This window comes from Bombina bombina, chromosome 7 (assembly GCF_027579735.1).
Source record: "Bombina bombina isolate aBomBom1 chromosome 7, aBomBom1.pri, whole genome shotgun sequence".
Classification (NCBI taxonomy): Eukaryota; Metazoa; Chordata; class Amphibia; order Anura; family Bombinatoridae; genus Bombina; species Bombina bombina.
Genome location: NC_069505.1, coordinates 385032191 through 385047374, shown reverse-complemented (window position 1 = coordinate 385047374; position 15184 = coordinate 385032191). Strand labels below are relative to the sequence as shown.

The 15184-nt window shown below is 41.1% G+C and overlaps 1 protein-coding gene across 1 annotated transcript in view; it reads right to left on the bottom strand.

Moving 5' to 3' along the window:
* The window catches only part of CACNA2D2 (calcium voltage-gated channel auxiliary subunit alpha2delta 2), a 780863-nt gene that overhangs the window by 662458 nt on the left and 103221 nt on the right, over positions 1–15184 (bottom strand). Inside the window, exon 2 of the mRNA XM_053721110.1 lies at positions 15071–15152. Within this exon, the coding sequence (XP_053577085.1) occupies positions 15071–15151 (81 nt within the window). The 5' untranslated portion in view covers position 15152. The remainder of the gene's footprint in view (positions 1–15070; positions 15153–15184) is intronic.

The following is a 15184-nucleotide window of genomic DNA, read 5'->3' as shown; positions in this document are numbered from 1 at the left end:
GTTCAAACGGAGGAGCTTGAAGAGCCCCTAGAACCAAATTCAAACTCCAAGGAGGAGAAATTGACTTAATGACAGGTTTTATACGAACCAAAGCTTGTACAAAACAATGAATATCAGGAAGGTTAGCAATCTTCCTGTGAAAAAGAACAGAAAGAGCAGAGATTTGTCCTTTCAAGGAACTTGCAGACAAACCTTTATCCAAACCATCCTGAAGAAACTGTAAAATTCTCGGAATTCTAAAAGAATGCCAGGAAAAATGATGAGAAAGACACCAAGAAATATAAGTCTTCCAGACTCTATAATATATCTCCCTAGATACGGATTTACGAGCCTGTAACATAGTATTAATCACAGAGTCAGAGAAACCTCTTTGACTAAGAATCAAGCGTTCAATCTCCATACCTTTAAATTTAAGGATTTGAGATCCTGATGGAAAAAAGGACCTTGCGACAGAAGGTCTGGTCTTAACGGAAGAGTCCACGGTTGGCAAGAGGCCATCCGGACAAGATCCGCATACCAAAACCTGTGAGGCCATGCTGGAGCTACCAGCAGAACAAACGAGCATTCCTTCAGAATCTTGGAGATTACTCTTGGAAGAAGAACTAGAGGCGGAAAGATATAGGCAGGATGATACTTCCAAGGAAGTGACAATGCATCCACTGCTTCCGCTTGAGGATCCCTGGATCTGGACAGATACCTGGGAAGTTTCTTGTTTAGATGAGAGGCCATCAGATCTATTTCTGGAAGCCCCCACATTTGAACAATCTGAAGAAATACCTCTGGGTGAAGAGACCATTCGCCCGGATGTAACGTTTGGCGACTGAGATAATCCGCTTCCCAATTGTCTATACCTGGGATATGAACCGCAGAAACTAGACAGGAGCTGGATTCCGCCCATACCAGAATTTGAGATACTTCTTTCATAGCCAGAGGACTGTGAGTCCCTCCTTGATGATTGATGTATGCCACAGTTGTGACATTGTCTGTCTGAAAACAAATGAACGATTCTCTCTTTAGAAGAGGCCATGACTGAAGAGCTCTGAAAATTGCACGGAGTTCCAAAATATTGATCGGTAATCTCACCTCCTGAGATTCCCAAACCCCTTGTGCTGTCAGAGACCCCCACACAGCTCCCAAACCTGTAAGACTTGCATCTGTTGAAATTACAGTCCAGGTCGGAAGAACAAAAGAAGCCCCCTGAATTAAACGATGGTGATCTGTCCACCATGACAGAGAGTGTCGTACAATCGGTTTTAAAGATATTAATTGAGATATCTTTGTGTAATCCCTGCACCACTGGTTCAGCATACAGAGCTGAAGAGGTCGCATGTGAAAACGAGCAAAGGGGATCGCGTCCGATGCTGCAGTCATAAGACCTAGAATTTCCATGCATAAAGCTACCGAAGGGAATGATTGTGACTGAAGGTTTCGACAAGCTGATATCAATTTTAGACGTCTCTTGTCTGTCAAAGACAGAGTCATGGACACTGAATCTATCTGGAAACCTAAAAAGGTTACCCTTGTCTGAGGAATCAATTAACTTTTTGGTAAATTGATCCTCCAACCATGATCTTGAAGAAACAACACAAGTCGATTCGTATGAGATTCTGCTAAAAGTGAAGACTGAGCAAGTACCAAGATATCGTCCAAATAAGGAAATACCACAATACCCTGTTCTCTGATTACAGACAGAAGGGCACCGAGAACCTTTGTAAAAATTCTTGGAGCTGTTGCTAGGCCAAACGGTAGAGCCACAAACTGGTAATGCTTGCCTAGGAAAGAGAATCTAAGAAACTGATAGTGATCTGGATGAATCGGAATATGCAGATATGCATCCTGTAAATCTATTGTAGACATATAATGCCCTTGCTGAACAAAAGGCAGGATAGTCCTTACAGTTACCATTTTGAATGTTGGTATCCTTACATAACGATTCAATATTTTTAGATCCAGAACTGGTCTGAAGGAATTCTCCTTCTTTGGTACAATGAAGAGATTTGAATAAAACCCCAGCCCCTGTTCCAGAACTGGAACTGGCATAATTACTCCAGCCAACTCTAGATCTGAAACACATTTCAGAAATGCTTGAGCCTTCGCTGGGTTTACTGGGACACGGGAAAGAAAAAATCTCTTTGCAGGAGGCCTTATCTTGAAGCAAATTCTGTACCCTTCTGAAACAATGTTCTGAATCCAAAGATTGTGAACGGAATTGATCCAAATTTCTTTGAAAAAACGTAATCTGCCCCCTACCAGCTGAGCTGGAATGAGGGCCGCACCTTCATGTGGACTTAGGAGCTGGCTTTGATTTTCTAAAAGGCTTGGATTTATTCCAGACTGGAGATGGTTTCCAAACTGATACCGCTCCTGAGGATGAAGGATCAGGCTTTTGTTCCTTGTTGTGACGAAAGGAACGAAAACGATTATTAGACCTAAATTTACCTTTAGATTTTTTATCCTGTGGTAAAAAAGTTCCTTTCCCTCCAGTAACAGTTGAGATAATAGAATCCAACTGAGAACCAAATAATTTATTACCCTGGAAAGAAAGGGAAAGCAGAGTAGACTTAGAAGACATATCAGTATTCCAAGTTTTAAGCCATAAAGCGCTTCTAGCTAAAATAGCTAGAGACATATACCTGACATCAACTCTAATGATATCAAAGATGGCATCACAAATAAAATTATTAGCATGTTGTAGAAGAATAATAATGCTATGAGAATTATGATCTGTTACTTGTTGCGCTAAAGCTTCTAACCAAAAAGTTGAAGCTGCAGCAACATCCGCTAAAGATATAGCAGGTCTAAGAAGATTACCTGAACACAAGTAAGCTTTTCTTAGAAAGGATTCAATTTTCCTATCTAAAGGATCCTTAAAGGAAGTACCATCTGCCGTAGGAATAGTAGTACGCTTAGCAAGAGTAGAGACAGCCCCATCAACCTTAGGGATTTTGTCCCAAAACTCTAATCTGTCAGATGGCACAGGATATAATTGCTTAAAACGTTTAGAAGGAGTAAAAGAATCCCAAATTATTCCATTCCCTGGAAATTACTTCAGAAATAGCACCAGGGACAGGAAACACTTCTGAAATAACTACAGGAGATTTAAAAACCTTATCTAAACGTTTAGATTTAGTATCAAGAGGACTAGAATCCTCAATTTCTAAAGCAATTAGGACTTCTTTAAGTAAAGAACGAATAAATTCCATTTTAAATAAATATGAAGATTTATCAGCATCAACCTCTGAGACAGAATCCTCTGAACCAGAAGAACCAATATCAGTGTCAGAATGATGATGTTCATTTAAAAGACTTTTTACGTTTACTAGAAGGAGGAATAACAGACATAGCCTTCTTAATGGATTTAGAAACAAAATCTCTTATATTATCAGGAACACTCTGAGTATTAGATGTTGATGGAACAGCAACAGGTAATGTAACAGTACTAAAGGAAATATTTTCTGCTTTAGCAAGTTTGTCATGACAAACAGTACAAACAACAGCTGGAGGAACAGATACCAAAAGTTTACAGCAGATACACTTAGCTTTGGTAGCTCCAGCACCAGGCAGCGATTTTCCAGAAGTATCTTCTGACTCAGTCTCAACGTGGGACATCTTGCAATATGTAATAGAAAAAACAACATATAAAGCAAAATTTATCAGTTTCAGGAATGGGAAAAAATGCCAGTGAACAAGCTTCTAGCAACCAGAAGCAATAAATAATAAGACTTAAATAATGTGGAGACAATAGTGACGCCCATATTTTTTTAGCGCCAAAAAAGACGCCCACATTATTTGGCGCCTAAATGCTTTTGGCGCCAAAAATGACGCCACATCCGGAACGCCGACACTTTTGGCGCAAAAGAACGTCAAAAATGACGCAACTTCCGGCGACACGTATGACGCCGGAAACAGAAAAAAAATTTTGCGCCAATAAAGTCCGCGCCAAGAATGACGCAATAAAATGAAGCATTTTTAGCCCCCGCGAGCCTAACAGCCCACAGGGAAAAAGTCAAATTTTAAGGTAAGAAAAAATTGATTTATTCATATGCATTATCCCAAATATGAAACCGACTGTCTGAAATAAGGAATGTTGAACATCCTGAGTCAAGGCAAATAAATGTTTGAATACATATATTTAGAACTTTATAAAAAAGTGCCCAACCATAGCTTTAGAGTGTCACAGAAAATAAGACTTACTTACCCCAGGACACTCATCTACATGTTGTAGAAAGCCAAACCAGTACTGAAACGAAAATCAGCAGAGGTAATGGTATATATATAAGAGTATATCGTCGATCTGAAAAGGGAGGTAAGAGATGAATCTCTACGACCGATAACAGAGAACCTATGAAATAGACCCCGTAGAAGGAGATCATTGAATTCAAATAGGCAATACTCTCCTCACATCCCTCTGACATTCACTGCACGCTGAGAGGAAAACCGGGCTCCAACTTGCTGCGGAGCGCATATCAATGTAGAATCTAGCACAAACTTACTTCACCACCTCCATAGGAGGCAAAGTTTGTAAAACTGATTTGTGGGTGTGGTGAGGGGTGTATTTATAGGCATTTGAGGTTTGGGAAACTTTGCCCCTCCTGGTAGGAATGTATATCCCATACGTTACTAGCTCATGGACTCTTGCTAATTACATGAAAGAAAAATCAGGTTTAGTATCACTTTAACCTTTCCACCATCTTAGACTGTTCTGGATAATTGACAGCCCCTGGGTTTCGGTCACACTCACAACCCTGATCAGACAGGTTCTCTGGTTGGGAACATTGTAAGCCCAGACAAGGATAAACTGAGATCAATTTATTCATTTAAAGGGACACAAAACCCACTTTCTTTTTTTTTCCATGATTTAGATAGAACTTGCAATTTTAAGCAACTTTCTAATTTACACCTATTATTAATTTTTCTTCATTCTCTTGCTATCTTTGAAAAAGCAAGAGCCTGGCCAATGTCTGGTTCAGCACCTGGGTAGCACTTGTTGATTGGTGGCTACATTTAGCCAAATAAAGACAGCAAGAGAACGAAAACAATTTGATAATAGGAGTAAATTAGAAAGCTGCTTAAAATTGTTGCGCTATCTGAATCATGAAAGAAACAATTTGGGTTTTGTGTCCCTTTAACTCCTCTTATTACTCCATATATCCTGTACCTATCGCACATTTTCCTTATCCATACATTTTATTCCTAAAACTTCATCGATTTAACTTCTACCTATAGTTCCCTAAAAGAAAGACTGGAGATCCCCAGTGCTGGGTTCAGAAAGTTAGGTAGGTCTTCCCACCAAAATGTTGTTTTGAGAAGCCCAGATTTTGAGTAATTGTTGTTTTAAAATCAAGCAATTTGCAGCACATAACTGGAATCCCGAGTTGTGCTGATAGCAGCAGGGTCTGTGCTGGCTTCTGCGATCAGACGACTTTATCAGCAAGAGACAGTGAACAGGCCTTTGTGTGACTTAGGATGCAGCTTCACGTATAATTAAAATAATAGACAATATATCAGTGACAGTGTGACACTATCCAAAGGAGGCCACCGCAGGCGGGACAGCGATACATTATTCATGAGATGCCACCTCATTATGCAAATTCATTAAAAGGCTCAACATATGTTTTCCTGTGGTCCCGGAGAGGAGGGAGCTGCTCTGACTTTGAGGGAGATTCGGAGGAACGTGAGGGAAGAGTCAATTCGAGTACAGATCCAGAAGAAGACTGGTTGAATGAGAAGACAAGGGCATGGGTAGCTCAGACATAAATCCTCTACTGTTGATACAGGGGAGGGTGGTGAGATCATCTGAACATTGCTGAGTAATCTATTATCGCACCTTTACCAACAAACCATGTGGCATCGCTGGTCAAGGTAAAAGGTTGATATGATAGAAACCTTTAAACATATGGAGGAATTTAAATGGGCATAAGAGTAAATTTGTCATATGTTGCTGTTTATTTCAGATTCATATGGAAGCATTTCTGCATTATACTAACATTTATAAAAAGGTTCTTAGAAAAGTTATTGCAGGTTTGTATAAAACCTTTTCTCGTGCACATCATGCGCCACGTTTAGAATAGTTCGGCAAATTAAAGACTCTAACATTTGTGCATTCTCTGAGTGACGGTGATAATCAGCATATGCAGGTATCAGATGCACATTCATGTGGTCTACCACCCTATGACTGTCAGGTGGCTTGCACAAAAAACACATTACAAAACGCAAACTTACTGTATAAATACTTAAAAGGACTGTGCATATTAAAGGGACACTAAACCCATTTTTTTTATTTTGTGATTCAGATAAAGCATGCAATTTTAAACAACTTTCTAATTTACTCCTATTATCAATATTTCTTCGTTCTCTTGGCATCTTTATTTGAAAAGCAGGAATGAAAGCTTGATATCTTGCATTTGTTGATTATGCAAATCTACTGTGTTCACCGGTCCTTTAAGACTTCACTTTGAATAGCAATATGGGCAAACTTGATGGGCAATTTTATTGACAAAAAAACAGAATTTATGTTTACCTGATAAATTTCTTTCTCCAACGGTGTGTCCGGTCCACGGCGTCATCCTTACTTGTGGGATATTCTCTTCCCCAACAGGAAATGGCAAAGAGCCCAGCAAAGCTGGTCACATGATCCCTCCTAGGCTCCGCCTACCCCAGTCATTCGACCGACGTTAAGGAGGAATATTTGCATAGGAGAAACCATATGGTACCGTGGTGACTGTAGTTAAAGAAAATAAATTATCAGACCTGATTAAAAAACCAGGGCGGGCCGTGGACCGGACACACCGTTGGAGAAAGAAATTTATCAGGTAAACATAAATTCTGTTTTCTCCAACATAGGTGTGTCCGGTCCACGGCGTCATCCTTACTTGTGGGAACCAATACCAAAGCTTTAGGACACGGATGAAGGGAGGGAGCAAATCAGGTCACCTAAATGGAAGGCACCACGGCTTGCAAAACCTTTCTCCCAAAAATAGCCTCAGAAGAAGCAAAAGTATCAAACTTGTAAAATTTGGTAAAAGTGTGCAGTGAAGACCAAGTCGCTGCCCTACATATCTGATCAACAGAAGCCTCGTTCTTGAAGGCCCATGTGGAAGCCACAGCCCTAGTGGAATGAGCTGTGATTCTTTCGGGAGGCTGCCGTCCGGCAGTCTCGTAAGCCAATCTGATGATGCTTTTAATCCAAAAAGAGAGAGAGGTAGAAGTTGCTTTTTGACCTCTCCTTTTACCTGAATAAACAACAAACAAGGAAGATGTTTGTCTAAAATCCTTTGTAGCATCTAAATAGAATTTTAGAGCGCGAACAACATCCAAATTGTGCAACAAACGTTCCTTCTTTGAAACTGGTTTTGGACACAGAGAAGGTACGATAATCTCCTGGTTAATGTTTTTGTTAGAAACAACTTTTGGAAGAAAACCAGGTTTAGTACGTAAAACCACCTTATCTGCATGGAACACCAGATAAGGAGGAGAACACTGCAGAGCAGATAATTCTGAGACTCTTCTAGCAGAAGAAATCGCAACTAAAAACAAAACTTTCCAAGATAATAACTTAATATCAACGGAATGTAAGGGTTCAAACGGAACCCCCTGAAGAACTGAAAGAACTAAATTGAGACTCCAAGGAGGAGTCAAAGGTTTGTAAACAGGCTTGATTCTAACCAGAGCCTGAACAAAGGCTTGAACATCTGGCACAGCTGCCAGCTTTTTGTGAAGTAATACCGACAAGGCAGAAATCTGTCCCTTCAGGGAACTAGCAGATAATCCTTTTTCCAATCCTTCTTGAAGGAAGGATAGAATCCTAGGAATCTTAACCTTGTCCCAAGGGAATCCTTTAGATTCACACCAACAGATATATTTTTTCCAAATTTTGTGGTAAATCTTTCTAGTTACAGGCTTTCTGGCCTGAACAAGAGTATCGATAACAGAATCGGAGAATCCTCGCTTCGATAAAATCAAGCGTTCAATCTCCAAGCAGTCAGCTGGAGTGAAACCAGATTCGGATGTTCGAACGGACCCTGAACAAGAAGGTCTCGTCTCAAAGGTAGCTTCCAAGGTGGAGCCGATGACATATTCACCAGATCTGCATACCAAGTCCTGCGTGGCCACACAGGAGCTATCAAGATCACCGACGCCCTCTCCTGATTGATCCTGGCTACCAGCCTGGGGATGAGAGGAAATGGCGGGAACACATAAGCTAGTTTGAAGGTCCAAGGTGCTACTAGTGCATCCACTAGAGCCGCCTTGGGATCCCTGGATCTGGCCCCGTAGCAAGGAACTTTGAAGTTCTGACGAGAGGCCATCAGATCCATGTCTGGAATGCCCCACAGGTGAGTGACTTGGGCAAAGATTTCCGGATGGAGTTCCCACTCCCCCGGATGCAATGTCTGACGACTCAGAAAATCCGCTTCCCAATTTTCCACTCCTGGGATGTGGATAGCAGACAGGTGGCAGGAGTGAGACTCCGCCCATAGAATGATTTTGGTCACTTCTTCCATCGCTAGGGAACTCCTTGTTCCCCCCTGATGGTTGATGTACGCAACAGTTGTCATGTTGTCTGATTGAAACAGTATGAACTTGGTCCTCGCTAGCCGAGGCCAGGCCTTGAGAGCATTGAATATCGCTCTCAGTTCCAGAATATTTATCGGTAGAAGAGATTCTTCCCGAGACCAAAGACCCTGAGCTTTCAGGGATCCCCAGACCGCGCCCCAGCCCATCAGACTGGCGTCGGTCGTGACAATGACCCACTCTGGTCTGCGGAACGTCATCCCTTGAGACAGATTGTCCAGGGACAGCCACCAACGGAGTGAGTCTCTGGTCCTCTGATTTACTTGTATCTTCAGAGACAAGTCTGTATAGTCCCCATTCCACTGACTGAGCATGCACAGTTGTAATGGTCTTAGATGAATGCGCGCAAAAGGAACTATGTCCATCGCCGCTACCATCAACCCGATCACTTCCATGCACTGAGCTATGGAAGGAAGAGGAACGGAATGAAGTATCCGACAAGAGTCTAGAAGTTTTGTTTTTCTGGCCTCTGTTAGAAAGATCCTCATTTCTAAAGAGTCTATAATTGTTCCCAAGAAGGGAACCCTTGTTGACGGGGATAGAGAACTCTTTTCCACGTTCACTTTCCAGCCGTGAGATCTGAGAAAGGCCAGGACAATGTCCGTGTGAGCCTTTGCTTGAGGAAGGGACGACGCTTGAATCAGAATGTCGTCCAGGTAAGGTACTACTGCAATGCCCCTTGGTCTTAGCACCGCTAGAAGGGAGCCTAGTACCTTTGTGAAAATCCTTGGAGCAGTGGCTAATCCGAAAGGAAGCGCCACGAACTGGTAATGTTTGTCCAGGAATGCAAACCTTAGGAACCGATGATGTTCCTTGTGGATAGGAATATGTAGATACGCATCCTTTAAATCCACCGTGGTCATGAATTGACCCTCCTGGATGGAAGGAAGAATAGTTCGAATGGTTTCCATCTTGAAAGATGGAACCTTGAGAAACTTGTTTAAGATCTTGAGATCTAAGATTGGTCTGAACGTTCCCTCTTTTTTGGGAACTATGAACAGATTGGAGTAGAACCCCATCCCTTGTTCTCTTAGTGGAACAGGATGAATCACTCCCATTTTTAACAGGTCTTCTACACAATGTAAGAACGCCTGTCTTTTTATGTGGTCTGAAGACAACTGAGACCTGTGGAACCTCCCCCTTGGGGGAAGTCCCTTGAATTCCAGAAGATAACCCTGGGAGACTATTTCTAGCGCCCAAGGATCCAGAACATCTCTTGCCCAAGCCTGAGCGAAGAGAGAGAGTCTGCCCCCCACCAGATCCGGTCCCGGATCGGGGGCCAATATTTCATGCTGTCTTGGTAGCAGTGGCAGGCTTCTTGGCCTGCTTTCCCTTGTTCCAGCCTTGCATTGGTCTCCAAGCTGGCTTGGCTTGAGAAGTATTACCCTCTTGCTTAGAGGACGTAGCACTTTGGGCTGGTCCGTTTTTACGAAAGGGACGAAAATTGGGTCTATTTTTCGCCTTGAAAGGCCGATCCTGAGGAAGGGCGTGGCCCTTACCCCCAGTGATATCCGAGATAATCTCTTTCAAGTCAGGGCCAAACAGCGTTTTCCCCTTGAAAGGAATGTTTAGAAGCTTGTTCTTGGAAGATGCGTCAGCCGACCAAGATTTCAACCAAAGCGCTCTGCGCGCCACAATAGCAAACCCAGAATTCTTAGCCGCTAACCTAGCCAATTGCAAAGTGGCGTCTAGGGTGAAAGAATTAGCCAATTTGAGAGCATTGATTCTGTCCATAATCTCCTCATAAGGAGGAGAATCACTATCGAGCGCCTTTATCAGTTCATCAAACCAGAAACATGCGGCTGTAGTGACAGGGACAATGCATGAAATTGGTTGTAGAAGGTAACCCTGCTGAACAAACATCTTTTTAAGCAAACCTTCTAATTTTTTATCCATAGGATCTTTGAAAGCACAACTATCCTCTATGGGTATAGTGGTGCGTTTGTTTAAAGTAGAAACCGCTCCCTCGACCTTGGGGACTGTCTGCCATAAGTCCTTTCTGGGGTCGACCATAGGAAACAATTTTTTAAATATGGGGGGAGGGACGAAAGGAATACCGGGCCTTTCCCATTCTTTATTAACAATGTCCGCCACCCGCTTGGGTATAGGAAAAGCTTCTGGGAGCTCCGGCACCTCTAGGAACTTGTCCATTTTACATAGTTTCTCTGGGATGACCAACTTTTCACAATCATCCAGATTGGATAATACCTCCTTAAGCAGAATGCGGAGATGTTCCAACTTAAATTTAAATGCAATTACATCAGGTTCAGCCTGTTGAGAAATGTTCCCTGAATCAGTAATTTCTCCCTCAGACAAAACCTCCCTGGCCCCCTCAGATTGGGTTAGGGGCCCTTCAGAGATATTAATATCAGCGTCGTCATGCTCTTCAGTAACTAAAACAGAGCAGCCACGCTTACGCTGACAAGGGTTCATTTTGGCTAAAATGTTTTTGACAGAATTATCCATTACAGCCGTTAATTGTTGCATAGTAAGCAGTATTGGCGCGCTAGATGTACTAGGGGCCTCCTGAGTGGGCAAGACTCGTGTAGACGAAGGAGGGAATGATGCAGTACCATGCTTACTCCCCTCACTTGAGGAATCATCTTGGGCATCATTGTCATTATCACATAAATCACATTTATTTAAATGAACAGGAATTCTGGCTTCCCCACATTCAGAACACAGTCTATCTGGTAGTTCAGACATGTTAAACAGGCATAAACTTGATAATAAAGTACAAAAAACGTTTTAAAATAAAACCGTTACTGTCACTTTAAATTTTAAACTGAACACACTTTATTACTGCAATTGCGAAAAAACATGAAGGAATTGTACAAAATTCACCAAATTTTCACCACAGTGTCTTAAAGCCTTAAAAGTATTGCACACCAAATTTGGAAGCTTTAACCCTTAAAATAACGGAACCGGAGCCGTTTTAACACTTTAACCCCTTTACAGTCCCTGGTATCTGCTTTGCTGAGACCCAACCAAGCCCAAAGGGGAATACGATACCAAATGACGCCTTCAGAAAGTCTTTTCTAAGTATCAGAGCTCCTCTCACATGCGACTGCATGCCATGCCTCTCAAAAACAAGTGCGCCACACCGGCGCGAAAATGAGACTCTGCTTATGCTTTGGGAAAGCCCCAGAGAAATAAGGTGTCTAATACAGTGCCTGCCGATATTATAATATCAATAAACCCAGATAAAATGATTCCTCAAAGCTAAATATGTTTTAAAACTGAATCGATTTAGCCCAGAAAAGTCTACAATCTTAATAAGCCCTTGTGAAGCCCTTATTTACCATCGTAATAAACATGGCTTACCGGATCCCATAGGGAAAAATGACAGCTTCCAGCATTACATCGTCTTGTTAGAATGTGTCATACCTCAAGCAGCAAGAGACTGCACACTGTTCCCCCAACTGAAGTTAATTGCTCTCAACAGTCCTGTGTGGAACAGCCATGGATTTTAGTTACGGTGCTAAAATCATTTTCCTCATACAAACAGAAATCTTCATCTCTTTTCTGTTTCTGAGTAAATAGTACATACCAGCACTATTTTAAAATAACAAACTCTTGATTGAATAATAAAAACTACAGTTAAACACTAAAAAACTCTAAGCCATCTCCGTGGAGATGTTGCCTGTACAACGGCAAAGAGAATGACTGGGGTAGGCGGAGCCTAGGAGGGATCATGTGACCAGCTTTGCTGGGCTCTTTGCCATTTCCTGTTGGGGAAGAGAATATCCCACAAGTAAGGATGACGCCGTGGACCGGACACACCTATGTTGGAGAAACCTATGCTTTAGTCTGCAGCTTTATTGACAATCTAACCAGAATCACCCGACATAAGTGATTTATTTAGTTTATTCCAATGGTTCCCAAACTTTTTCTGGCCAATGCCCCCATGATTCCTTACCAGGAATGGTGAACCTTGGCCCTCCTGATGTTTCAGAACTACATTTCCCATGATGCTCAACTGGACATCAGAGTGCCTAAGCATCATGGGGAATCATAAAAGAAAAGTTTTGGGTTTCATGTCCCTTTAAACTAATCATCAGCACCCCAAGCTTACCCGTAAAAATATTAAACATTTATTCAGATTTTAATGTGTGCAAGAGTCTTAATTACCACATTTAGTAATTAAAGGGACAGTCAAGTTCCCAAAAAACTTTCATGATTTAAATAGGGCATGTAATTTTAAACAACTTCCCAATTTACTTTTATCACCAATTTTGCTTTGTTCTCTTGGTATTCTTAGTTAAAAGCTAAACCTAGGAGGTTCACATGCAAATGTCTTAGAGTCGACCTTGAAGACTGCCTCTAATCTGAATGCATTTTGACCACTAGAGGGCATTAGTTCATATGTTTCATATAGATAACATTGAGCTCATTCATGCACGTGAAGTGACCTAGGAGTGAACACTGACTGGCTAAAATGCAAGTCTGTCAAAAGAATTGAAATAAGGGGGCAGTCAGCAGAGGCTTAGATACAAGGTAATTACAGAGGTAAAAAAAGTGTATTATCATAACTGTGTTGGTTATGGAAAACTGGGGAATGGGTAATAACGGGATAATCTTTCTTTTTAAATAACAAAAAGTCTGGTGTTGACTGTCCCTTTAATTCACTACTGAAAACTATGTTAATGTGATGGAAGGGGTTGATTTAGTGATTCCAGTTTCTTAGTGTCTGGTTTTATGTTACTTAGTAGGAGTCTTAAATTACCCCGTCTGGAGTAATTTCCTTTGCTCGGAGCATAGTTGTACAATATGTATCCTACTTTATTCTACTTACCAATGTGTTATGTAGTGTACACTGTACATTGTATTTCTGGTGACAGAACACTAGAAAACCATTGTCAGATAAATGTGTGCAAAGCTACTTAGACAGGCACAACAGGCCTTTTGCTATGTTTCCTGCTACTACACAATCATTCTGGACTTTACAGTTAATCTTAACAAAATGTGCTAATGTATAGCACTGGTACAACAGAGAATGCAAGCAGTTGTTTTGCTTTAGACATCTAGACTAAAGTGCAACTAATTATGATCATTGAGCTTGAAGGAACTCGCTAGCATAATTTTGTACTTACTACTTACTTACTTACTAGTGCCCCTTATGGTTATCCGAGAGCTCACTTCCATCTCTCATGCCAATCAGTGCCCTCCTCGGTAATCCCCCAGCTCCCCAGGGGGCAGTACCGCCCACTTTGGGAACAACTGGTTTATTCCCATGCACAACCTGCTGCAAACCTATACATTTATCCATGCAGCCCAACATTTTAAACTTGAACTCTAATCCAACACTTTTGATCTTAAAGGGATACTGAAATTTTTTATTTCAAATTTTCTTCGTTCTCTTAATCTTTATTTGAAAAAGCAGGAATGTAAGCTTACAAACTGGCCCATTTTTGGTTCAGAACCCTGGATAGTGCTTGCTGATTGGTGGCTGCATTTAGCCACCAATCAGCAAGTTCTACCCAGGTGCTGAACCAAAGATTGTCCGGCTCGTAAGCTTACATTCCTGCTTTTTCAAATGAAAACAACAAAAGAACAAAGAAAAATTGATAATAGGAGTAAATGAGAAAGTTGCTTAAAAATGCATGCTCTATCTGAATCACAAAAGAAAACATTTGGGTTCAGTATCCCTTTTATGAAACCTTGTTCAAGCACACAAACCACCCACACACTTGTGTTTGTATCTTATTGATCAAGAACAAGCACCTCCATATTACACCGAGTGGGTTATCAATGTTAGGAGGATCATGTGTATAAGACCCCAGTGTCTTTCCAACATATCACATTAATAATTCACACCAAGAATCTATATTTTTTTGTTACTAAGAAGAGGCTAATCATTTAAAAATAATTTTATCATATTTATGTTGACTTAAATAAGGGGTCACCAAGCTGATGGTACAATTAAAAAAATGGTTCACTGAGCTTGTACAATCTAATACAGAGACATCAAGCCACAAATATAATTTGGATTACTTTAATCAATGGTCCAGTGTTCAATCAATAGTCCACACATTAACTACTGTAGTGGGACAATATCATGTATAACATTTCCACCCCCATAAATAATAGCAGGTACAAAAAAGATTATCTGTGCGTAGAAAACCACACATGTGGTGCTCCATAATTCCTGAAGGTGCAGATTAGCCCATCTCACCAGTCTTAATTTAGGATGCCAGTACTTTCATTTTCTGCACCTGATTTTACCCCAAAGTATCACTTCTACCCATGATTTCTGCACCGTATTTTACACCAAATGAGAACTTCTACTCATAAACCTTTTTGTTTAGCAACCCAATTGCATTCATACTTGCCAATGATCATTGACATCCCGCAATGAAGTTCTGTGTAACCCCTACTATAAAATTTAGCATTGATTGATAAATGAAACCTGTTTTATGATGTAATTGTTAAGATTGCAACAAGTCAAACTGTATTTGGAGAATGAGAACGTGTAAGGTAAACTCTTTCCAGGACTTACCCCTCGTAGTTGATGAACACCACTAAATCTTCTCATGACTTGGTCAAACTCCTGCTCCAATCTTTTTGCCCAAATCTGCATCCTATGAAGAAGAAAAAGAAAGAAATATTTTAG